This window comes from Drosophila rhopaloa, unplaced genomic scaffold (assembly GCF_018152115.1).
Source record: "Drosophila rhopaloa isolate 14029-0021.01 unplaced genomic scaffold, ASM1815211v1 contig_3, whole genome shotgun sequence".
Classification (NCBI taxonomy): domain Eukaryota; kingdom Metazoa; phylum Arthropoda; class Insecta; order Diptera; family Drosophilidae; genus Drosophila; species Drosophila rhopaloa.
Genome location: NW_025335123.1, coordinates 13,010,221 through 13,035,293, shown reverse-complemented (window position 1 = coordinate 13,035,293; position 25,073 = coordinate 13,010,221). Strand labels below are relative to the sequence as shown.

The following is a 25,073-nucleotide window of genomic DNA, read 5'->3' as shown; positions in this document are numbered from 1 at the left end:
GAGGCTTTAAGGTCGTTTTTATTTAATTACACACAGACAGAGGGCAACACAGGGAAAAGGACATTTAAAGCGTTGTACATAAATGAAAATGAAATAAATTAAAATAAGTGTCGAAGCAAAAGGCAAAGGCAAAAAGGACCAAAGGACGTTGGCTTTTCGAGTGTGTGGGTAGTAATCTTATGCGTCGCATGTGAAAGCATTCCCTGCCTTCCCCCAAACGTAAATCTCTCTAATGTGCATGCATTTGTAAAGTTCGAGTATCCTTTTTATTTTTTGTTTTTGTTTTTGTCTTTTTTTTCCCATATATGGCTGTACATTTATTTATCTTTTTTCTGGCCTCGCCAAGGCAACTCGAAGAACGAGGGAAAAGGTCGAGATGGCCGGTTGAGCAAAGACAAATTCATGTTGCATTCGTAGCTTAAGGATATTATTGTATCCTTTGCATCCTTTGTGCCCGGAGCTCTTTTTTGTTCTTCTTTTTGCATACTTTATTTTTATTTTGCTCCTTTTTGTTGTTGTGCCCAGCGCTTTGTTTTAAAGTCCAAAGTGAATCCTGGAAAAAAAAATCAAACAAGGGACAAAGAACGCAACTGAACATGAAATTCAACAAGAAATGTGAACTTAAGCTCACAAATGTGAGTTGTAGAAATTATCCTTTGAGAAGTGGTAATGCTCTATTGTTGGTCTAAATTCTTTAAAATACAATTCGACAACATAAGAAATATATTTTAAGGTTCTTAATTTCGATTATTATTTTTCTTCAGTTCAGATCATTTAAACATATTTATATTAATATATTTATATATAATATATTTATATATTACATTAATGCAAACTTAATTACACAAACGGAAATATTTCAACTGCAATAATATTTATATGTTGTTTATTTCTTTACAGATATTAAACATTTTCTATGGTTTTCTAAGGTTACTACACAACTTATGTTTACAACTTTTAAAGTGTTTTTGGTAACTCTTTTCTGCAAATATTGATTACAGAATTAATATTATTTTAAAGTTCTTCATTTCGATTATTGTTCTTTTGAATTCAACACCATTCTAATTCAGAAATATATATATTTTAATTTATCTTTATAGGTGTTGGATATATTTTAGGTCTTCTTAAGTTTATTATTCTATTTACAACTTCTTCAAACATGATTCTAGGGAAAGTGTATTCGAAAGGACTTCGTCCACGCCGAAGCATAGATTTTCTCCATATATGTATTTATGTAATCCGGTGTATATAAGTACGTATGCATAATGCATGTGGGCTGATGTAAATGCAAAAATAAAACTGCGAATGCCCAACTGCGGCCGACCCGTATCCTTTGTGCCCCTGTGTGTGAGTTTAAGTGTAAGTATCCATCAGAAATGTGCGAGTTTTAGATTTATTTGTAGTTGCACAAAATCCAAAAAAATAAAAAAAGAAAAGGAAAAAAGGAAAAAAAAAGAAGGGAAAAGGAACAGAGTAACCAAAAAGCAAAGGACTGGACGTTACTGAAAGGGATATATCCCCAGGAAAACTTTATTTTAATTTTAATGTGGGCGCTTGTAATGCAAAGTAGATGCCCAACAAAAGTTTCCGTCGGTTGGGATTTGGGATATGGGATATGGGGGTTAAAACGGGAGTTGAGAGCTGGGAGCAGGTGTCCTGGCCGCCGTTCGATTCCAGGACCCGACTGCCAGGACCTCATCTTAATGGGCTTGCCGCACTTTTACAAATTGGCTCAATTGCAAGTTTATGCGTTGTCCACGATTGGATACCCCCATCCCACGATTCCGGACTCCGGATCCCAAACTAATGCCGCCATATGTGCCCAGGACTCGTTAACCTTTTCAGATTCGATTTCGCAGTCTGTATCTGGCTTTTAAAGATGTTCTGGTTTTCAATATCCCTGCACAAGATGTTTACATTTATATATTTGTCATTTCTAAACCAACTAGTTACAAAATATATAAATTAAAAATTAACACACTTATTGTTAATTTCATATTGACCAATGTAAAATGGATGTATTTTATTCCGTGTTCCAAATAAATAAGTCATTATTTTTTGAGTAATTATATATACTTGATTGACTTAACATACACCATTAATATTGATGAACATTCACTTAAGTAAGATTCATTATTTAATTGAGTAAATAGCCCTAAACATTATATAAACAAACTGGCATACATTAATAAGTGAATTGGTTTTCATTTTGAATACATAAAAATATAGACTTTAAAGAGATGGCTGCAAAAGTGTCAATTGCTTCGATTTCTATATAGAATTATATTGAGAATTGATCAAAGTATTTTTTGGTGAATTGAATACCCCAAAATTCACTGCAAATGAAAACAGGAATGGTTTGTTTTGTCTCCGTTTCTGTTTTTGCCATTGTTATGGGGTATCATGGCAAAAAATTGTATTACACCTCAATAACAACACCAGGACATGATGGAGGGGGGGAATTTTCTTTTTTTCATCTAATGGGGGAGGGGGGCGTGGTCCTTGGGCCCTTTCCATCCCCCTTTTTCCGCCCACGCCCATGTCTGCTAAGTATGTGTGACAAGTGATGCGTGTTTTGTTGCGGCCACTGTCCGAGTTTCTCCTTAAGTGATGTCCTTTTTTTATGGACTAGACGACCACCCCCCACCCCCCTTCCTCCTTACTTTTTTCAGCAACTTTTTTTCATGCTTAATTGAATGGGTCAGTCATGGGCCGTTGTCCGGTTGCCCACACGGTTGCCATAAGCGCTGTCCACCCGGAAATGTTCAATTCAATTTTTTATTGAGCCCCATCGCCATAGCCGCATTCAGTGCTACCAACTTGGCTATTTTCTGGTTTTATTTCCCTTTGTTTTATAGGGCATCAATGGAAAGTAACGAAATTTCTAGGGTAAAATGTTTTAACTTATGAGTTTTGGCGCTGTTAAGCTTAACAAATATTTATTACACTTTTTTCTTACATTTTTTAAATATTTGGAAATATTTAATGAATATTAAAGGTTTTTTTTATATTTTTATCATAAAACTATTTATATTCATCGCTTTTAAAAATCTTTAAAAACGAAGAAAATAAGCGTTTTTCTTTTAAAATACATTTTATCATTTGAAATAATGTGTTTTCCTTGTAACGATTATGTCTCCTAAAATCAGCAAAAATGCCATCTTGTTTTAAAGGTAAAAGTATTTTCTTGATTGTTTTCTGACACTGTGTGAAAATGTCTCGAAAAATGTTTAACAAATGGGAAGAGGTAAGGAAGAATCTAAAGAATATTAAAACTCAAGATCAAAATTTTGCTAATCTTGGCTATTTTCCCATAAGCTTTATTTCGCACCACTGGTCCCTTGCCTTTTTCACCCATGTGGTTATTGAATATCGAGCACGTATCGTCCTTTACCCACTTTACCCAGCCCACTTTGGATTTGCTCCTTTGTTATTCCTTGACGCTTCTGGTCATTATTAAGGTTATCTGTCGCTTATTATTATCCCGATGGTTATTGTCATCCGGTAGTAGACCTTTCCACCTCCCAATCCCCCGATTCACATTCCGGTCCATATCCATATCCATGTCTGTGGCCATTAAAACAAATATGGATCTGGACTTTAACTATGCTTAGCACGCACCAACAGCTTGGCACTTTTTTGCGAGTCACTTTTTTATGGATTGGATGTCGGCAAAGTGATATAAAAGGTCTTCGGATATGTGATAAAATGGAGTGGTAAGTGAGGAAAAGTTGCCTAGGAATTGGATGAGTGCTTAATATACAAAACGATAAGTTCAGAAGTTTTTAAGAATTGTTAAGGCTTATTTGAATTAAATAAAATGTAAGGAAGACATATTACCATTCAAAAAGTGAATAAGAAAATGTAAAAAGGGAAGTAAAATTCACTATAAAGTGAAAATATTTTCTATAACTATGTAATACATTTTTCAAACTCATCTGCAATCGAAAATTTTGTGCTAAAAGTAATTTGAAACTTGTTATGAAATCTATTTCCCCAAAAAGACATTTTTTAGATCCTTTAGGAAACAATTATTCAAAAAATATTAAAATTTATGCAATAATTTTTTTTATTGGTATATAGAGATATAAAAAAACTTACATTTTTTAGATCCTTTAGGAAACAATTATTCAAAAAATATTAAAATTTATGCAATAATTTTTTTTATTGGTATATAGAGATATAAAAAAACTTACTTTTGTCACAATAAACGATAAAATCATATGAGTTATTGATATCACCCCCAAACAATCAACCACCTAAGCACTTACATCCCATATCCCATCAGCAAAAAATATTAATGGCAAAACTGCAATTTGCACAAATTTCGCCATATTTTTTTTGTTGATCTATTTTGGCGACGGGTCCATAAACAGTATTGTCCATAAAAAAAACAAAAAGAAATCATAAAACGCGGTTTACAGCTCCCAAGTGAGTAATCGGCGACATTTAACTGGAGGGTGGAACGATTGAGACATTGCGTGACCTTCTATCCCCTTGGAATATCTTTGCACATGTATGAGGTTGTCCTGGGAGTTCACAAAAAAAATCGTAGACTGTAAGCGAAAATGTAAAATCATTTTAAATCCTCTTTTGATTTTTGAATGGGAAAGTCATAAAACAATTTATAGGCAGGGGTGAAAAAGAAGTTGGGAAAGGATTGAATTGTATGTTTTTACAACACACTCTTGGACATACCAAATTTAATAGACTTAAAAAATCAGTTTAAAATGTAGATGGAAAAATAAGTTTTATAATTGTTTTACATCATTTAAAAATCAATAATAGGAATTTTATAAGCTCTAATACATTTTAAATGAATTTTACTATTTAGATTGTTCCATATAAAAAATAAATAAAAGTTTATTGTAGTTGCAAGACTGATTTAATATAATCATCCCTTTGCAACACATTGAATATAATTATAAAATAGTTTTTTCAATTTGTTTAATACATTTTTAAGTAATTTATATGCATATCAACCATTTCCGTATCCTCTCTAAAGTTGGCAACTTTTTGCACACTCGAAAACACTCCACTTCACACTTTTGCACCTGTCCGGTATTTATCTTTGTCTTTATGATGGCTAAAAAGGGGGGCCAGAATGGGTTAAGCGGGGGTTAACTGTTGTGTTTTTGTTGGGACAAAGTGTTATTGCACTTGAAACGCGCTGACAAGGGTATTTGACACAAATTCGCGTAGTTTTTCAGTTTTGACACATGTCACTCAAAACAGACACACACACAATCGCACAGGTGTTCGTGTGTGTACACACAAAAAAAGGAGTTAATATATAATTTTTGAAATAATATTAAATAGGGAATTCTTATATTCTGTCGAATATCAATTTTTAATTATTGACTAATATAAACAGTAATGGTATTTACCCGAATATTAACTATATTAAAATATAACATATTTTTAAATCTTAAAAAATTGATTATTAAATGCGCTGTTTTTTGAGACTGTTCTCCCAAGTTGTGGGAAATTTGGAAAACTGGAGGTGAAATAGTTACATTTCGGCTTGTTGCCTTGAAGCTTTATATTTTTTTTCTGTAGTGTAGGGTTGTCATAGTTGTTTTTGCTGCTGGCTCGTTGACAAATTACTTGACTGGGGGTTTCCCCTCTTTGGTCCCCTTCTTTTGTCCCCTGGTGTTTATTATTATCCCAGCGGATGTCCTCACATGTCCTTTAGCCCCTCTGGGGCCAACCCTTTTCGGACTGAGGCTAATAAATAATAAACAAACCTTATCCCATCCCCACTTCCTTCCTTTCCCCTCCTTGGTTTTTTTTTGTTGAGGTTGACAAATGTGTCAGAATGCAAATCCGCAACAATTAAAAGAAAAATCAACACAAGAGCATAAAAAGGGAAGGGAGTAAAAGAAGGTGGAATAGGAGGTTAGGAAATAGGACTAGGATCTTATTTGAATCTAATGTACCCTTTTAAAGAATTGTTGAGTATTTTCTTTTTTTAATTATTGTTTTAAAAAGATAATAATTTACATATTACAGATACATCAGTTATTAGAACATGACGGAAACCAATATATAATAACTTAAAAAAACACCTTAAGGGATCCTAAAATTTAAATTTTACAAAAGAACTTTGTTTCTTATTTTCGGTCTATTTTTTTTTTAAATTTTTTATGATGCCGTGGTTTGCTTCATTTCATGCCGTTATTAAGTTTAGTATAATACATTTATAATTATAGCACTAAGGATTTCTATCAACTAAGTTGTGTAAAGTCTATATCAAATATAATTTTTAATAAAAGTTCGAAGTGTTTTTCAGCATAAACGTTCTGGTTAAATAAAAAATACCCTTTCTTTCCTGGGGGTATATGAAAAGTGTCGTACCGCCTTGTGACCAGCACCACCCACTCACCCACTTAGCCACTTCAGTGGCACTTGTCGCCGCTTTGCCAGCCATTGTCGTTCCACTTTAGAATTATTTGCACAAAATCTTTCAGCGGCTGCAAGGACTTCTCGCTCCTGTGCTCCTTCAGCTTCCGCCGACCAACTTGCTTCATAATTGTCCTTCCTTTTTCGAGGGGGTGGTGGGTGTGGATTTGGGTGGCTGAGTGGGTGGTTCGTGGGCGGCGGTGCTGGTGTCGTTGCTTAGCGGTCTTGCAACTTGAACGCCTCTCGTTGCCTCTAACTACGGGGGAAATAAAAATATGTAATACACTGTAAAGTTCTTAAATCAAATTCAATTATTATAAACATTTTTTTTGCTAAAAGTCTTTGAATTTTAATTTTTATATGTTTTTATCTGAAAATGAACTATAGTATGGAAATGCATTTAATATGGAAAAACATAGGATATTCTTTTTTTTAAATTAGATCGGACTTAAATCATATTATTTGAAAGATTTTAATTTTAAATTAAAATTTCTTTTACAAGCAATTTCAGTATATCGTAATATTATTGACCATCTTTTATATATAAACAAATCTTGACCAATGTTGACAATTTGTTTTCTGTGCAAAAAGGAAGAAAACCAAGGAAAATGGAAGTAGAAAGTAAAAAATCGTTATTTTCCTGCAGTTTTTGTTGCTATTCTTTATTTCTTTCTCAGTTCTCATTATTATTTACCCTCTTCGGTGACGCCGCTGGGCATTTTTGGTTTATCGTTTTAATTGGCTTGGTTTCTTTGGCAGGAGCGGCGGTTGCAGGGGGGCGTTGAGGGCATGGACTGGGCGAAAGGGTGTCATCGATAAGCTCCACGTGTGTGTCAGAGTGTTCGGCTAATGATAAGCACACAGAACTTATTCAAACTGGCGACACTGCCACACATGCGAAAATCTACTAATTGGGGGCAAATTAGTTACGAAAAGAAATCAGAGGACTGGGTTATTTCCACCGCCTTTAAGAGTGTTCAACCAATAACAAACAAACATTGAGAGCTTAGTTTTTGAAGTTCTTCTTACAAAAATCCGATTGCAAAGTGTCATTGTTCTAAATACTTGTGGTTTAATTCTTTAAGCATCTGCGTTCAAATCTTGGTTTTTGTTTTTGGGTTCATTTTTCGGGATTTTTTCGAAAATAAAATTGAAAAAATAATTTTTGGAATTAGTTCGTTTAATCGCATGAGCCTCCTACAACCGCTTCTCAATCACACACATACACATATATTCCGGAATTAGAAATTAGATAATTTATTAAGTGAAATAATTCATAGTAATATAATGTACATACCTTGAGAGATCCTTTGTCCTGCATCCTGGTGTCCAATCTAAGTCAGATGGTATTACCAATAATCATCTGGATCCTCTCAAGAAACACACACTCAACTTCCGATCATCTGAGTAAACTGAGTTATGGGCTGCCACAACCCCTAGGTCGTAATTTTTTGGCTAGAACTGGTTGGGAACTATAATTTGCAGCGGGAGTAACCATTAACTATGACGATGACTTGGCCAATTGCACATTTGGTTAACATTACATTAGCATTACTTTAGTATTAGATTAGAATTGCATGGATGCTATCTAACATTACATGGATGTTATCTAACACTTACCAAGTATTATGTTTGAATGTTAATTGTAGATTATTGATTGTTGATTGTTGACTTTTGATTGCTGATCGTTGATCTTTTATTGTTGGTTGTGGATCGTTTATTGTTGATTGTTTGCTGATGGTTGTCGAGAGTTGATTGTTAATTGTTGATTGTTGATCGTTTATTGTAGATTGTTGCTTGTCGGTTGTTAAGAGTTGCATGTTAACTGTCAATTGATGATGGTTCATTGTTGAATGTTGCATGTTGCATTTGGCATGTTTCATGTTGCATATTGCATGTTGAGTGTTGAATGTTGCATGTTGCATGTTGCATGTTGCATGTTGCATGTTGCATGTTGCATGTTGCATGTTGCATGTTGCATGTTGCATGTTGCATGTTGCATGTTGCATGTTGCATGTTGCATGTTGCATGTTAAAATTTGCAATTTGCATGTTTCATGTTTCATGTTGCATATTTCTGGTTGGTTCTGGTCCCCGCCTTTTTTCTCATTATTTTTGTCTAAGAGAAAAATTCCATTAAAATGCATACAAATCTGAAAATAAAAAATTTAATATTATTATCGCAAATCATGTTTAAAATGGTTTAATTCAGCCTGTCCTAATTCCGATTGTAGTTATCCTATTTTCCAAGATTTTCCAAGATCAAAGGTTCCTCATCTCCGGGTCACAGCTTTCTTCCTTTCATTTTCTTATCTGAAGAGTCTAATATATATATGTATAAGTATTTTTTATTTAAATTCAGAATGTGAACGGATTTATTTTTAAAAAAAGCTGAAGAAGATATGTAATGGCTTGAATCATAAAAAATATATTTTTGTATTATTTGTATTTATATAATAATAGTATACTCATGCGTTGATCGACTTATATTTATTTTTGATGTTGTTCTAAGTGATGCCAATTAGTTAGATTGATATGCTCGTGGACCATGTTTTCCCGGTGACTTTTTGCCCTGTTTTCCACCATTTTTCCGTGGCCCCAACGGGATTTTTCCGCCGAATCGAATCCGCTGGCTGGCGAATTTGCGAGCGGCTTGGTAATCGAAATCCGCTCATTGGCTGCATTGACTCAAGCGGAACGCGTAGTTTTGGTTGGCTATCAAAGTGTGTGTTTGTGTCTGTGTGGTTGCAATAGTGGTTGTGGTTGTTCCACTGCCTCTGTGTGTGTGTGTGCGTGTGAGTGTGAGGAGCAGCCCTGCCCAATACAGATTCCTGATTAGAGGAGTTTTGATATAGTAATCGACCGCAGCGTGTAATAATTCCTGTGGTTTCATAATGCCCAACCACACACACACACAAAGATCCCTGGTGGTGCGCAACCGCTGACACCAACACCAACACCAACACCAATACCAGTACATATACACCATGCACCACCCCTTAACCCATGAGCCACACTTAACCCCCTTTCGAAGAAACCGCAAAACGACGGAGGGTTGCAAAGGCCTACGAAATAATGCGAAAAACCAAAAAATAACCAACGAAAAAAAAAAAAACCTAAGGAAGTATTTAGCACCGCCCTGTAGGGAATTTTTTTTTTCTGTTTTTTCAATGGGCGGGCGGTTGTGTGCCCCATGTGGTTGCGATTTTTCACTCATTCCTTGGGTTTTCTTGGCCGCAAATGGCAGCCGCAAGATATCGGCCCTCTCGCTCGCTCCCCCCATTGCCCATCTCTTTCCCGCACGCTGTAGCCATCTCTTTCGCGCTGGCTTACCAATTCCTGGTTTGCCACAAAGCCGCGTCTCCAACGCTTTGCTTTTGCTTTTCCCTTACTCTTATTTTTTGTTTTTGTTTTTTTTTTATTTTGTGTTTTGAGATGAGATTTTTCTTTTTGAGTCCTTTCCAAGACAAAATTCTTTTGGGGGTTGAAGCAAAACAAAAAAAAAACGTATAAAAATGTAAGGAAATGGCAAGGAAAGCCTGGGAAAAAACTCAAGAAGTTCGTCCGTCTCTTTCTGGCCCCCTGTTCACCTCTCACTCTGGCCTGGCGTTTTTTTCCAGAGTGCGCCAAAAAATTGAGCGCAATTTTTCTAAGACTCGTGGTGGGTTGCCCTTTTTCAACAGGGGAGGGGAGGGGGGTTGGGAGGTGTGTAAGTAAGTGGTGAGGTGGGTGGTGGGTAATGGGTGGTGCTACGGCGGCTCTGGCCAACTTGAAGACGTCGTTGCGGCCTTTCTGCTTGTGGTGTAGTTGACGTTTTCTGGTTTCGGTTTTCGGTTTTCGGTTTACGTTGCCCTTTGCCCCTCCCTCTGCCGGCGTCGACGTCAACGTCGACTGCGCTGTCGAACAACAACCGCTGCTACTGGTTCTCGCGGTAATTGTTAAGCCAAAAAGAAGGAGAGGTGGAATCCAAGCATCCAGGACAACAACAACAGCCAGAGCTGTGGAAAAAATGCCAAGAAAACGCCACAGTACAACCTCGGTAAGCCGAACTTTAAGTCATAGCCATCTGAGTCGCATCAATGATCGTTTAGTGTAAATGTGTTAAAAATTAACCTACAGTTTAATTGCTTTTTAAAAGATCTATTAGAGATTAAAAGTCTAGGGGATTACTCTAATCTGGCAGCTTTTAATTTTCCATTAACCCACATAATATGTATAGCTTTGGAATTTCCGATGTTTATAGCTTAAATTATATAATTATAAATTATATAAACTAAAGCCAGCTTGAAGGATCAAAGATGTGAAAAATATGGTAAAAATTCGACAGATCCGTTGGTCCTTCGAGCCGGATTTGGTGTACTCAATTATACATTATTTATGACATTTTCGTGTTAAAAAATAAGTAAAATGGAAACCTATTCTTTTTGTTTATAAGTATAAAGTAATAATGTTGTTATTTTTTTGTGGAAATTACCACCCCTCCACTGGAACCGTATTACCCATTCAGTTTGCGGAGTTTTAACTGTATATACCCCCTGCAGTTGAGCAAGAAGTCGACATAGACGTTCCCCTGGGGGGCGGGGTGATGTCGCAACAGGACGAAGGGGGCTGTTCCTGGGGGGTGGTGGGTGTTTTGCGGGAGGTGGTGCTGCTTCTTTTGGCCTGTGATTATGATGAGGCGTCGCCTGCGCTCCTTCGTCCTTCACATCCTTCGCATCCTTCGCATCCTCCGGCGACTTCGTGAGCGCTGCGTGAGACTTCGTTACTTTTGGATGCTGGATACGTTCGTTCTATTCCAAATCGTGGGGCCCTCTGCGGGCGTCGCTGTCGCGGTCGACGTCGCTGTCGCGGTCGACGTCGCTGCCGGCGTCGGTGGTCGACGTTGCCAACCGCTCGTAGTGGTCGCGTTCATGGTTACCGCAAAAAAATAGTTTAATATCTCCGTGTCGTTTGATTCGATCGCCAGTCTCAGCCCCCATATATGTGTCTGTGTCTGTGTCTCTGAGTCCCTGCAACTGAATCTGCATCTGTATCTGTATCTGTGCGTGTGTGCGTGTGTGTGCCGGTGGCTTAACAAAATTACCACAATTAGCAAGCCCAAAATCGAGAAAAGTCTAGCCGAAATTTAATAATTTTTTTGAAGTGCTTGTGGTGTAATAATAACAAAAATAAAGGCAAATAAAAATCTACATAAAACCATAAAACTCATATTTTTGGTGCTGGGAGAAACAGTAAACACAATTTATAACAGCAAAAGAATAAGTAAGTTGGATTTAAATGAAAAAGATCGTCCATAAATAATAGCAAAAGTGATCTTGTAGCATACAAATTTTATAAGAAAACAAAAACTTAAAAATACACGGGATCATCATCGGAAATAAAAGAACTCAATGATCAGCAGCTTAAAACAAATAACTGTATTTTTAATATCAATATGCTGATATATACTAAGAAACTATTGATTTAATTTATTATGATTATTTCGTTAATTTAAAGTTGGAGATCAATTTTAAATGTGGTTATAGTGTTTAGCCTATTCAAAATACCTTATATAATAATAAAGTATAAAATATAATGTGACATCCATACAAACTTTTATTTAAAATTTGATAATTTGCTAATATTTTCTCTGATTTTTTTTAAAGGAATTTATACTGCTTTTGAAGTAAAATGATATCAAACAAACAAATACAAAAATACATATTGTTCGATAATATAAATTGTAAATGTTGACTGTTTTAATGCCAATCAAATATTTTTATTTAGTATTGTTTTTCTTATCTACGATATATTTTGTTTTGAATCAAATGTTCGTCATTTAATCGAGAGTGTTAATCATAATTTGAAAGTCAATTGTTTTGATTTTCTAAGTCCCACAATTCCGCATAAATACCTATTTTTCCCACGGGTTAATTTACATTTGTTGGTCTAATTGTGTGGCTAGCCTCGTCACCGACTTGTTTGTTAACCAATTATATAGACCGACTTCGGCGGACCCATCCCCCCTCCCCCCATACCCCGTACCCCATCCCCCCCTTTCCCCCCATCTGTGGCCACATATGTCGCCACATAGTCGCTTGGCCAGCTCATTTGGCCGGACATCTGCATTCTGCAGCGGGCAAAAAATGTATATTAATAAATATAAACTCACACGTACATATATGCATTCACTTCAGAGCGGAAGTTGTAAAAAACGCGTATACGCAGCGTATATATGTATGTACAGATATATATCTTTTGGTCTGCTTGTGTTTGTGCACCACTTGCTACTACAATACAAAACAAGAAGGAAATTCTAGGGGCTCTAATGAGCCGATGCTTTAAACACTCTTTTTACTTCTTTTCTTACAATTATTTTTATAAACTAATTCATATATTTTAACCCACACTTGCTATTTAAAATAAAGTCGTGTAATAATGTGTTTCTTTATATTTAAATTTTCTTTGTGTAGAATTCAAATGTTGTATAAGCTTACTGTTTATTTCCATTCATATTTCTTAAACACACCAGTATTTAACTTTTTCTTTTTGTCATTTAATTTCCTGCACAACTAATTTTTGAGTTCGATATTTTTGAAAAATACAATTACCTTATCTGTTCACACAGTTTTAGTATATTAATAATTTCTAAAAAATTTCAGAATTTGCAAGTATTTTACTAATTAAATTATTTTTATTATCGTTTTTATTAGGTTATTGAACGACATCACAAAGCCTTAGATTCCTTAAATAACAATCATTTATTTCGTATCGTCAGTAAACAAGCAATAAATTCGGTAATTGATATAACTTTGATGCCTGAAAAACTGACAGTTAAAAGTATTCTGAAAATAGTTGAGAAAAAAGAAATAACGTCAGAGTGAAAACAAAACGCGGCTGTGTCCGGCAACTGGTTTTTATTTAAACAAAAGCGACTGGCTGGGCATTGTTGATTTTTTGGTGGCCAAACACAAGCCGGCAACATCTGGCGCTTTCGATAATTTTTTCCCCATTTTTTCACCATTTTTTCCGCACATTATACTGCCATTTGATGGACATGAAATGGATTTTTCCGGCCGCACACAGATGCAGTCGTACTTCTTAGTTTGTCCCCAGCCTACGGCTCGAAATTCCTCATTATTGGTTATGATTTTTTAATATTTAATTGAGCTGCACTCGCCGACGCCGGCTTAAATGCAAATTGTGCGCAAAGGTGTGCGGTTCGGTGCAATTCGATTCGCTTGGATTCTGTTTGGTTGCCAGATAGCGATACTATACAGCAACATTTCTGTTTCTGTTTCTGATTCTGGTTCTGGATCTGAATCAGCATTCGTATCTGGATCTGCCTTTGTATCCCCACGACCCCCCGAGGTCAAAGTGCAATAATAATTGAGCTGTTGTCGCTGACGGCAATAAACAAAAAGTGCAGCATACTTATGCGGGCTGGAAACGGGAAAACAATGAAGAAAAACAACAAAAGCGCCGAGGTCCGGAAAAACATTATCAGTGCCGGTGTTCCAAAAAACGCTTTTCAAATAAACAATTGAAAATAAAGCAAAAACAAAATGAATTACTTACATTTTTAAGTAATGTATTTTTTTGGTTGTTTACTAATTTTTTTTTTAATTTCTAGATAGCTTACACGAGAAACCCATTTTAATATTTTTATATAACAAATATATAAAACGCAGTGTTTTAAAGACCAAGTATATTTATAATGTAAATTTTTTTTTTATTTTCTAGTTGCTTAGTTCATTTCTGTATGAAAAATTATGAAAATATGTTTTTTCCATTTAACACTTTATATACAAAAAAACCATTTTAAAACATAATTTAATAACATGTTGAAGCTTAGCTTTCTGTAGGTATTTTCTAAAAATGTCCGAATAAATTGGAGAATATATAATCATAGTTCTAATACTTTTAAGAAATTCATTGTAATTTTTAGAGAATTTACTTGAAAGAACATCTTGCCATCGCACAAAAACACACCGTTTGCAATCCGAATTTCACTCGCAGTCCACATTAATTTTCCAGATTGACCAAATGAGCTGACAATGATCGGATTGAAAGCGTCGACTCTTTGAGGCAGGCATTGAAATCAAACCGAAAACCCACGAAACCCGCCGGCAACTGAATCCACTGAATACTGGAAACCAAAGAGGAGCCCTGAAATACCTTGTGCCCAGCTAGCAGCTGCAATAATGCACATTTCTGCTGAGGTCAGTTCGACCACCTCAAATCAAATACAGCAGCAGCAGCAGCAGCAGCAACACCAGCAGCAGCAGCAGCAACATCAGCAACACCAGCAACATCAGTCGCTGCAGCAGCAGCAGCAGCAACAACAGACAGCAACAACGACCACAACGAAGCGGCGAAATGCTGAGTCCTCTGCCAACAATAACAACAATTCCAGCACCACTAACAACAACAACAACAGCAACAATAATAACAACAACAGCACCACGAACAACAACAACAACAATAATAATAATGTTAAAACAAAGCCCGTGGACACGAGTCCTTATTTGACCCCCGAGAATCTCATCGAACGCACCGTCGACGTCCTGCTCGCCGAACATCCTGGCGAACTGGTCAAGACGGGATCACCACATGTGGTGGGTACACATAGTCCATAACAATATAGCATACACATAATCATATGCCATAAAAAAATATATACCATTTGTAGCGTACCAATAAATTTGTACGGTAATATCCTGAAATTTGCTCATTGATATTGCTTGATTTTGATATATTAGGTCTAAAGTGCAATAGCCAGACAACAAGTTTGATATTTCCTTTAGAATAACTTCCATTGCCTACGTTTCTAACATCTTAAAAATAATCACTAAAATTCCCTTATAAATTTATCAGTTCACTAACAGTTTTAACATATCCCCAACAGGTCTGCACCACTTTGCCCACGCACTGGCGCTCAAATAAAACGCTACCGATCGCCTTCAAGGTTTTGGCATTGGGCGAGGTCATGGATGGTACTATAGTCACCATTCGGGCTGGAAACGATGAGAACTTCTGCGGGGAACTGAGGAATTGTACGGCCGTGATGAAGAATCAGGTGGCCAAGTTCAACGATCTGCGATTTGTGGGCAGGAGTGGACGAGGTGAGTAAAGAAAACCTATATATCAAAAATAAATAATTAAATCTTTTAATAGCTTAAACTTTTCACAATCTTAAATTCCTGTTATTCGCTGCTATTATTTCGTACCCAGCTGTTTGTGAAACTATAAATAATATCAAGGGCAGATTGAAAAAAGTCTGGTTGGATCATTTATCTTTACTTTTTTTTTTACTTTTGGTCATTACCATTTGGCATATCATTCGCGTTGATTGCTTGCTTCCTGTTCAACGCATATTGTCACACCAAAAAGTACACCCCCTATGCAGCCAAAAGATATACCCAGAAATATACCCCGATATACACACACACACACACACACACATTTGCCCGTAATAAAGGACACATCAAAAGCCGCTGACAAACTTTTGTAGCCAGCTTCCGGGCGCTTGGTCCTTGGTTCTTGGTCCTTGGTCCTTAGTCCTTGGGGCCAGGCATCAACAAATAAGATAAGTAGTCTGTAGTTAATTTTTATATGTCTATTGGGGACGAGGGTCCAGGGGATAGGGGGCAAGGGGGCAAGGGGGCAAGGGGGGCCAGACGGCAGACAGTCTTGACAGTTGTCAATTTTGCTTGAGATTTTTTCTCGCCGCCGTTATTGCTGTTCATTTCGTCAATTTATCACGAACGCAATTTAAAAATCAAATCGAGGGTGACAGACAACATACTGTGATAGAATTTTGCCTTTGCCTTCAGTTTTTCCTATTTTCGCTTCTTTTCTCGTTTTTTTTTTTTTGTTGTTGGCAAATTAAATCAGCGTAACTGTTTATTCAAAGCCCCGGCAACTTTTACTTTTGCCCAAGTTATTTTGCTTGGGGATTTTTCAGGGCATGTCTAAGTGCGCGCTTTGCCGCGGCATTTGACAATTTGCTCATTAAGTTTGTCTGACCCCTCGAAAAAAAAGAGAAGAAAAAAACAATCGAGGGTGGTGGTGGTGGGTTAAGGTCTTCTGAACACCCTCATCAGCAACGTCTTCCAGCCATCCATCCAACCATTCATCCATTTCGGCCATCCTCTTGTTTGACATTTTTAAACGTTTCAAGTGGCAAATAATTCCTTGGGATTTACTTTGCCAAATCTTTTTTAAACATTTGATTATTCCAAGGACCTTTTTCCATACTAATTATCGGCAGGAAAAAGTAGGAAAAGTCGGCGAAAAAAAAAAGGTAAAGGAAGGAACAAGGAACAGGGCGTGACAATTGCCAAAGGGCAGCATCAAATGTTTTACAAATGGATTTAAATTATTTAACCCGAAACGGGAACCCTTTTTTTCGTTTCGTTTTTTTTTTTTTGTAGCGAACCCCTCTCGTTTTAATGCGCTACAAAAGGATTACGTGGGTGGAAGTCTCGCTTCGTATTATTTGCTTAATTTCAATTAGCAAACAAATGCAAATCCCTTGTACTAGGGAAAAGTAACGCAAAGCCTTCAATTGTAATTGTTGTCCGTTGTATTTGCCGTATTTGCTGTATTTGCTACAACTAATGCCACTTGCAGTTGTCAAGGCTGCAGACGCTCCAGCGCCCTTCGGTATGCAGCAATTTATGAGGGCCAGCATGGGTTAAATGGGACCGAGGCAGGGGGTTAAACGGGTCGTGGGGTGGCGTTGATGGTGATGGTGGTGGTGGTGGCTCGCACGAGGACAGCTCTATTGATAGTCCTGTAAAAGAGCCTTTCATTATCGCAATTGCTGGGGATACGCTCGCAATCGTGGGTGTTATGGGAATTTAAAGGGATTTTAAAAGGGAGAATCGGGCATGGAAATATCTGATGAGCCTTCAGGATTATATTTTTATATTTAACAAATTTTTCAAATTTCCCAAAATATTATATACCCTCCAGTGATTTAAAAGTACTGTAAATGTTTTTATATGCGTTTCTTTTGTTTATATTTATATACAATCAATTTGTGCTTAAAAGATCTTAATATATTTTTTGATTTCATTTTTAATTAAAATCAATATTTACTTTTTTATATGAGTATAGAACCAGGCATTATGTTTAGATTACAGTTATAATAAATATAAATATATAAGAATGACATTTATATTTCTTAATATTTTTTGCGCCAAAATGAAATGAGAATACGTGGAGTTAAATACATTTAAAAGGTATATTCTGATTCCACTCTATTATATTGATAATCCTTGGCACCCCCTCGCTTGTTCTTAAATGAAAACCAATTCTTTTTTCGCGTGCGTGAAGCACTCGTAATTTTAATGATATGGACCACGAGGCGTATGCGTAATGCCGTTGGGCGGGGGGCAACGCAATTAGATAAAATGGCGGCATCAGCAGCTGCAATCGCAATTGCAGCCGTGGAAATGTGAAAATGGGCAGTGTGGAAATGGGAGGCGGGGGAAATGGGAAATGGGGAAATGGAACTGCAGTTGCAGCCAAGCGGAAACTGCATAATCCACACCCACACAGATGCACCCGCTCCCACACACATGGCAAATGCATCGGGTTTGTTGTTGTCGACTAATGAATTACAATCACTTGGATGCCGTTTCGTCGAAAGAGAGATTTCTCTGCCGGGCAGCAGGGGGTTAAGGATTCGGTGGGTTAAGGATTCGGGGGGCTAAGGGTCCGGCACATGTAATTATTGTTGCCATATGCATGTAAATGAGAGCTGCACACTGATGTGCAAGCACTTTGAAGTGCATTACCAAAGTGCAGCGCATCATCTAAGCTGCAGATAATAAGTTAATTAACTGCAAGTGATTACCGCCTGCCTATTGCTCAGTTTAAACCCTTTCTCCCAAATGGAAATGGACCCAAGATCTCTGGAATTTTGGAGCATGCCATTAGTTGATTGTCAGCCAAGTATTCACTATCTGGAGTTTTGTCAAATGCATTACCTTATTGTTTTTCTGATCTTTAAAATTGGGAAATAAAATGCATTAAAGTATGATCAAAATATCAATTTCCAATATTTAATGTTTCAATAAACAGTATTGTTTATATTGAGCTTTTCTATTTGATCAGTTTAAGTCTTTAACGTTTGAAATGAATTAAATAAATTTCTTGTTTTCGATAAACTTTTATTTTTAAACCCTGAAAAAAGTATTGAAATGCTAGTAAGACAGATTGCGATGTGGTATTGCCTTAAAGATTTCTTCTCGCTTTCAATGAAAATAAACAGCAAACTAAAACATCAGCATTGCGAGAATAAATGCAGTCCTTACAGAAAAAAGTGCTCAGGTTGAAGTGAATATTCCAGTGGTCCGTTGTTCCTTTTCGGTTCCCCTTTGAGTTCCTGTATTCCCGAGTTCCGCTCCACAGTTTCTTTAAAGCTTCCGGCATCCATTAAAATTCATTAAAAATTAAATATTTGCCCCAGCGTTGCTAGTCAACAGCTGGAAAACTCGAAAACTGGCAAACGTACACTGGGCGCTTGTGGGATTAGGGGCGTGGCACTGCCTTCTTGAACTGGGACTGAGGAACCCTTTTCCAACTGACACGCATCAATTTACACAGCACTGTGCTCGAAAAATGCTTAAGACTTTTAATGAGATGAAGGTGAAATTTCATTATGAAGTTTGCCGCACTAAGATGAACTCCCCGCCACCCCCCTCCCCGTTTTTTAGCGGAGGGGGAGGGGGGGTGGCGGTGTGGTTGTGAGCGGTAACCTCGTTAAGCTTAATTAATAGCAGCAATGTGATAAACACCCAGGCCAACAGCCAAAATGGTCGCACTAAGGCCGCCATTTTGAACCAAGGCCTCCAATCGAAAACACTGCTCAAAAACTCGTAAAGTTCTTCTTCGATTTCATTTATTTTTATATTTAAACGTATCTTAATAAAAATAATACTTTAATTACCAAATAATATTTGTCATATATTGATATATATTGAAGAAAAAAAATCGTTTGCATCATTTTTTTAAGTTGACAATTAAAAGTGTATTGTAGTTATCGTAAAGTTCCTAAAAAGTGTTTAGAACAACACACTCAAACAAATTGTTTTTATAAAGGCAACATTTCAAAATTTGTATTATACCAAAAAAAAAATTTTTTTAAATGGTAATAACTATATTTTTTAAACACTTGTACATATTTTTAATATCCTAATATTTTTGAACAAAAATGTTAGGATTTATTTTTTTTCAGAAAACCATAATAAGGTTAAGATTAAATCTAAATATATTTATTGCAAGATAGCTTTAAGCTAAATTCAAAAACAAAATAAAATTGGGTGGTTTATCAAAGCAAAAAGCTTGATTAAACTACTACTCTTAGGTGAAATTTTTATAGATTTTTTTTTGTATCTGATTTTTCTCCGTGCACAAACCAACACACAGAAACATTTTGCCCAGGTGTCAGCTACAGTCCCAAAAGGCAGCAACACAAACAAAATCGACTGGGACAAGTTCGTTTTTTAATGAGCCAACGTCAACGTTGCCAACTCGCTGCTGCCGTTGACATTTGACAGATTTCCTAGGAGCTGCCGCTTAGATACTTTTTTTTTTGTTGGGGGCGGGGCAGTGGCAGTTTCTACTTATTTAGGCATTAGTCGTAGACACCCAAAGCCACCCCAAGAAGTCCCAACCCCCCAACCCCCCCGGCCACCCAATGACCTCGCTCGCCGGGTGTTTATATAGACTTTGGCAAAGATTCTTTCAGTCGACAGGCGGCATCGTTAGGGGAATTATAGTTGAATGAATTTCAACCTTGGCTACCCCTATTAACCTGCCATCCAGCACATTTTGGGGCATCTTAAATTCCAGTTAGCGCTTTTACTCAGTGCTCGAAGTATAAGTCTCAAGTCAGGACTTTCTTATAATTTAAAAAGTGATACATCTTAATATACAAATTTTAGTTTGGATAGAAATTGATTAAATGAATGTTAATTTAAAATATATGAAATACAAACAATAACACAAACTAAACATTAAAGCTCAAATTCAAATAAAAGTACCAGAAATTGATTCAAAAATATGATAAGATTCGTGTTTAAAAAATAATATTAAGAAAAAATAATATTAAAGCATTAAAGAAATATATATTTTATAATTTACAAAGGGATTAATTAATTTTAATTAAGTTGACAGGCCCTTAAATATGTATCTTTGTTAAAACTAAATATCGATTTCTGAAGGTATATTTTTAAAGAACTCCCTTTATTTCTATATATTCTATAATAAACAATTTGCTAGCCAATTTATTTAAATATTTCATTTAGTATTATCTATATGACTTTTTCTCTTTTCTTTTTTCAAGGCTTAGCTTTTTTTGGTGGGTAAATAAACAAGTTGAATTTTCTTTGCCGTTGGTTTGTTTGTTTGCCTCTTGGCTCATAATGTTTGTTTGAACAGAGTGGGTATGTGTGTGTGTGTGTGTGTGTGTGAGCGGGTGTTTGCGTGTGTGTTGGCCTTAAATTCCTTGTCGCTAAAGCATTTTGGCCAGTTTCGCTGGCGGATGAGACCGGAGTTCCAGTCAAAGGCGGTGGCGAGCGAGAGTTTGCAAATATTTGCCGAGGGACAAGTATGCGCAATTAAAATTTGATTTAATACAAATGCACACACACACAAACACACACAGATACAGTCGGTTATACAGATACAGATACATATACTGAGACAGAGACAGACTTGTGTTTGTTTGCATTCGTATTTGCCTGTTTGCTGGTGGCACACAGTATCCAATTTCGGAAATTACTTGCGCATCATCGGTCGGAAATTCCTTGAGTATCGAATGGAATTTAATTGAAGTCACGAATTCTCACAATATTCAAGCAATCCACACACGCACACACACACATACACACACACACATGCGAGCCTCTCCGAATTTTACATAAATAAATCAGATGGCACATTAACACTTCTTCGACCGTGGGGGTTGTTGTTGCCTTACATTTTCCTTGCGTTTGATGTTGAATTTTTAATTTTCATTAAGCAGCCGCCCTTATGACAGGTTTTTTCGACCCCCCTCCCCCCTCCCCCTCCCTTCCGCTATACGAGTTCCATGGGGTTGCTAACTTCCGGTTGGCGTTGCCGCACGCACACACACTCGTCATTTTGTGTTTGCCGTGTGCTTAATTGATATTTGTATAATGAAATGTGTCACAGGATTTTCCTGCCCGCATCATGTCCTGAGAATCAGCAGAAGGAGTTGCCGAAAACACCAACTGGCCCTCAAGATTTGTTGACACTTCCATGGGTTCTTAATTGTTAAATTCGGTTTAGTTTCAGAGAAACGAGCTGGAAAATATTTCATTTCCTGATATACAATTTTTTTAATTTATTGCTGAATAATTAAAGACCAAATAGAGCTTTTTTGGATATCAAAACTTTGTTTTGTATAATATACACAAATTTCTTTGATTACTTAATATATTTAATTGCAAAGAAAACTAACTATATTTAGTGGGAATCGATTTAAACTTTTTGATATGTCTAAATATGTAATTAAGTTTTAACTTATATAACATTATAAATTTAATTCTTATTCTAATAATTTTTAACTTTAAATTAATATGTGATAAGAATAAATGTGTTGAGCTATAGTAATGAATAATTGATCCACACTGGCTTTATTTATTTAATAGTAAGCCGTTTGCATTAAAATATTCCCTATAATTTGTGTGTCAATAAAACCCTCAAACAAACCAAAGTATAAACAATTCCCCTGACCTTTTTTTTTGTATCTTAACCTAATGTCTATTGCTTTTAATTTATTCTTTACGGCCTTATCACAGGACACTCCTACAAATTGTGTCCCAAAGTATATTTATAAGTCATGCCCCTCGAATTTCCCTCGCCGACCGCAATCAATAAATTCGCTTTATATACATATTATTTTTACCATTTTTTGCTGTTCGTTTGGTCGCCGGCTTTATTGTTTTGCTGGATGTTTAAAATGCGATAAATTAAATTAAATAGCTTAGCCACTCGGGGCGGAGAGTGTCCCTTTATTTGGCTACTTACAGATTATGTGACATTTATTGTTCACGCTTAAATCTTGAAAATTGCAATTTAGCGGCCGTCCTTTGTGTGGGCGGTCGATGGGTGGCTGGTGGGTGGTTGGTGGGTGGTAGTGGGTGGTAGTGGGTGGTCGTGCTTCGTCGGTGGGGGTGGCTTATCAGCTAGCCCCAAGGACAGAATTATGTCCTTGTCGCCATCGTCTTTGTCGCGTTTATTTTCTTTCCGCCTTTGCCCTTAGATTTTCCACTTTTCTTTTTTCCTTTTTTTTTATATAATTTTTTTTTTCAAGATTTTCCTGCTGATGTTGACGGTGCCGCCGCACAGTTGTCTCGAGTTTCCGTTTTAATAAACGTCGATTCCGGCTTCCTGTTTGGCAGCCCTGCGTATATATCTCAAGACCCCGGCGTTTCGTCAACCGAACAACTGAACAACCGAACAACCAACCCCGCCAATGGAAAGTCGTAATTGCAGGCAGCGTCTGTGGGGCTCTGTCTCGTTTTCCTCGTCTCCGGGCTGCGTCTTCATTTATTGCCAATATAATTTCTGACTTGGCTGGAAATTTAATTTCCTTCTTTGGCATGTGAGAAAGTTTTTCCATCGCCATTTCGCCCGGCGGCCATGTAACATAAATCCAAAAATCCAGCAATCCACCATCGCCTTCGGGCAACATGGAAAAACGGATGTCAACACAGTCAAGAAGTAGCGCCAGAAAAGGGTTACAATTTATGATTATTAAACTGAAACCGAGTGAAACTGAATCGCGTCTCACTCTCATTATTTTTTTTAAAAAGGCCTCCCCGCAGATGAAAAACTGCCTCGGGGAAAGTGGATAAAGCCAAAAAGACAATAGTCGGTAATAAACATAATAAAGATAGAAAGGCAAGAGGAACAATAAAATATTCTTATCAAAAATGAAGAATATCAACAATACATTTTAATGATATAAAAAATATAAAAAGAAAGGAAGCTGTATCAGTAACGATTAGTCAATACACATATTTTTTTAAGTTTCTTCAACAGCTATAAGAAATTGATAGAGAATTGAAATCGCCAACCGATTAGTAAACTTAGGAACTATTAGGAAGTGAAGATCAAATTTCTACAATTCATCGTAATATTTTAAATATCTCACATAAATGTTGGTCATAAAATATATAAAATATATATAATATTGAAACTTATTAGATAATTTAACTATAAATGATATAGGAAGTGCGGTTTTGTGACAACTTTCAAAACTATGAAATTTTTACGAAATGACTCAATAAATATATATTAAAGATTTAAAAATTGAATTGCAATCTTTCAAAGCTAAATCAAAAGACGATGGGTAAAAATTTAAGCATTTTGGCAGCTTTAAAACCAAGTGACAGTGGCAACATCAACAAACAACAAAGTGTCTGGAAGCAGTCTTAACTTGGCCAAGTCAAAAGAAAAGGGAAGCCGGCTCCACGTTTTGTCTTTTTGCTATAAAATAAACATATGAATATTTATGGCTGCAAGGAGCTATCCTAGTATATCCTTTGGGGAGTCGAAAGTGGGGTTTATGCAAATAAAGTGCTGAGAAAAAGAGAGACTTTCGACTGGACAGGAGATGCTGTAACAAAAATGGAATGCCAAGATGTATTTTTCTGAGGCTTACGGAAAAGTTATAAGCGTGTGTGTGTGTGTGTAGTAGAGAAAGTAGAGGAAGGGGCCGATATTTGATCCACTGGAAATCCTCAATGAAGCCCGGCCATTAAGCAAATTCACTGGCATTAGGCAAAGTGTTGAAATTATGATCTGTTAAGTGTCTAAATACGAGCACTCGCCGTTTTTGGGTTGGGCGTGTCCTTTGAGTTCTTGAGGGGGAAGGGTTCCCTCGGGGTTGTTTCGCATCCTGCTGTATTTAAAATGTCATTTTGTTGTCAACCTCAGACTTCTTGTCTTATGTCAAATTATAATTATGGCGCCATGCTACTAACGACATTAACACAGCACAAGGCAAAAGGCAGCCAGCAGGAGCAGCCATTAAATTGCCTAAGCATACGAACCCTTGTCGGTGTCCTTGTCCTTGCCGTCCTGCCCACCCACCACCCACCACCCACCATCCTTTGCCGCCCCCTTTTTTTGGGGAGGTGGTCCTGCCTTCATTATCAGCATCGAAAGTTAAAATGCAGGCAAAGGCTTTGGCTTCTGCCCTGCCAGCAAATGAAACATTTTTGTTGTGTAAGGTTAAACGTTTCAAAAACTTTGTTTTAAAATCACTTAGCGCCCGGAACACACGCACACTCGCGTTCACATAAATGAGCCACTGTGGAATAATACTTTTTGTATTATAAAGTATTATAAAAATATGTTGCGTTTAATTGTAATTTGTACAGATATTCATTGCGGCGATTAATAAAATATTCTTTGCTTAAAAGAGTGTTATACAAAGTATAGATTTTACTGGTAAATTTAATTTGTTATAATAAAATATTAAAATAAAAACGAATTGCAATCTATAGAACATTTTTCATTATGAAATTTAAATAACTCAAGTTTTAAAATCAAATATTAGTGTTGGCTTTTCAATTCAAGTTTTATTGTGTCCACTGTGTCCCCCAAGCCCATACATATGTCGCCGTTGGGCCCTGGTTAAAAGGG

At 36.6% G+C, this 25,073-nt stretch overlaps 1 protein-coding gene across 1 annotated transcript in view; it reads left to right on the top strand.

Moving 5' to 3' along the window:
* The first annotated feature begins 11,355 nt into the window (after positions 1-11,355).
* Positions 11,356-25,073, top strand: part of LOC108049833 — a 30,597-nt gene continuing 16,879 nt past the window's right edge. The window contains exons 1-3 of the mRNA XM_017131164.1: positions 11,356-11,663; positions 14,418-14,998; positions 15,289-15,505. Coding sequence (XP_016986653.1) covers positions 14,585-14,998; positions 15,289-15,505 — 631 coding nt within the window. The 5' untranslated portion in view covers positions 11,356-11,663; positions 14,418-14,584. The remainder of the gene's footprint in view (positions 11,664-14,417; positions 14,999-15,288; positions 15,506-25,073) is intronic.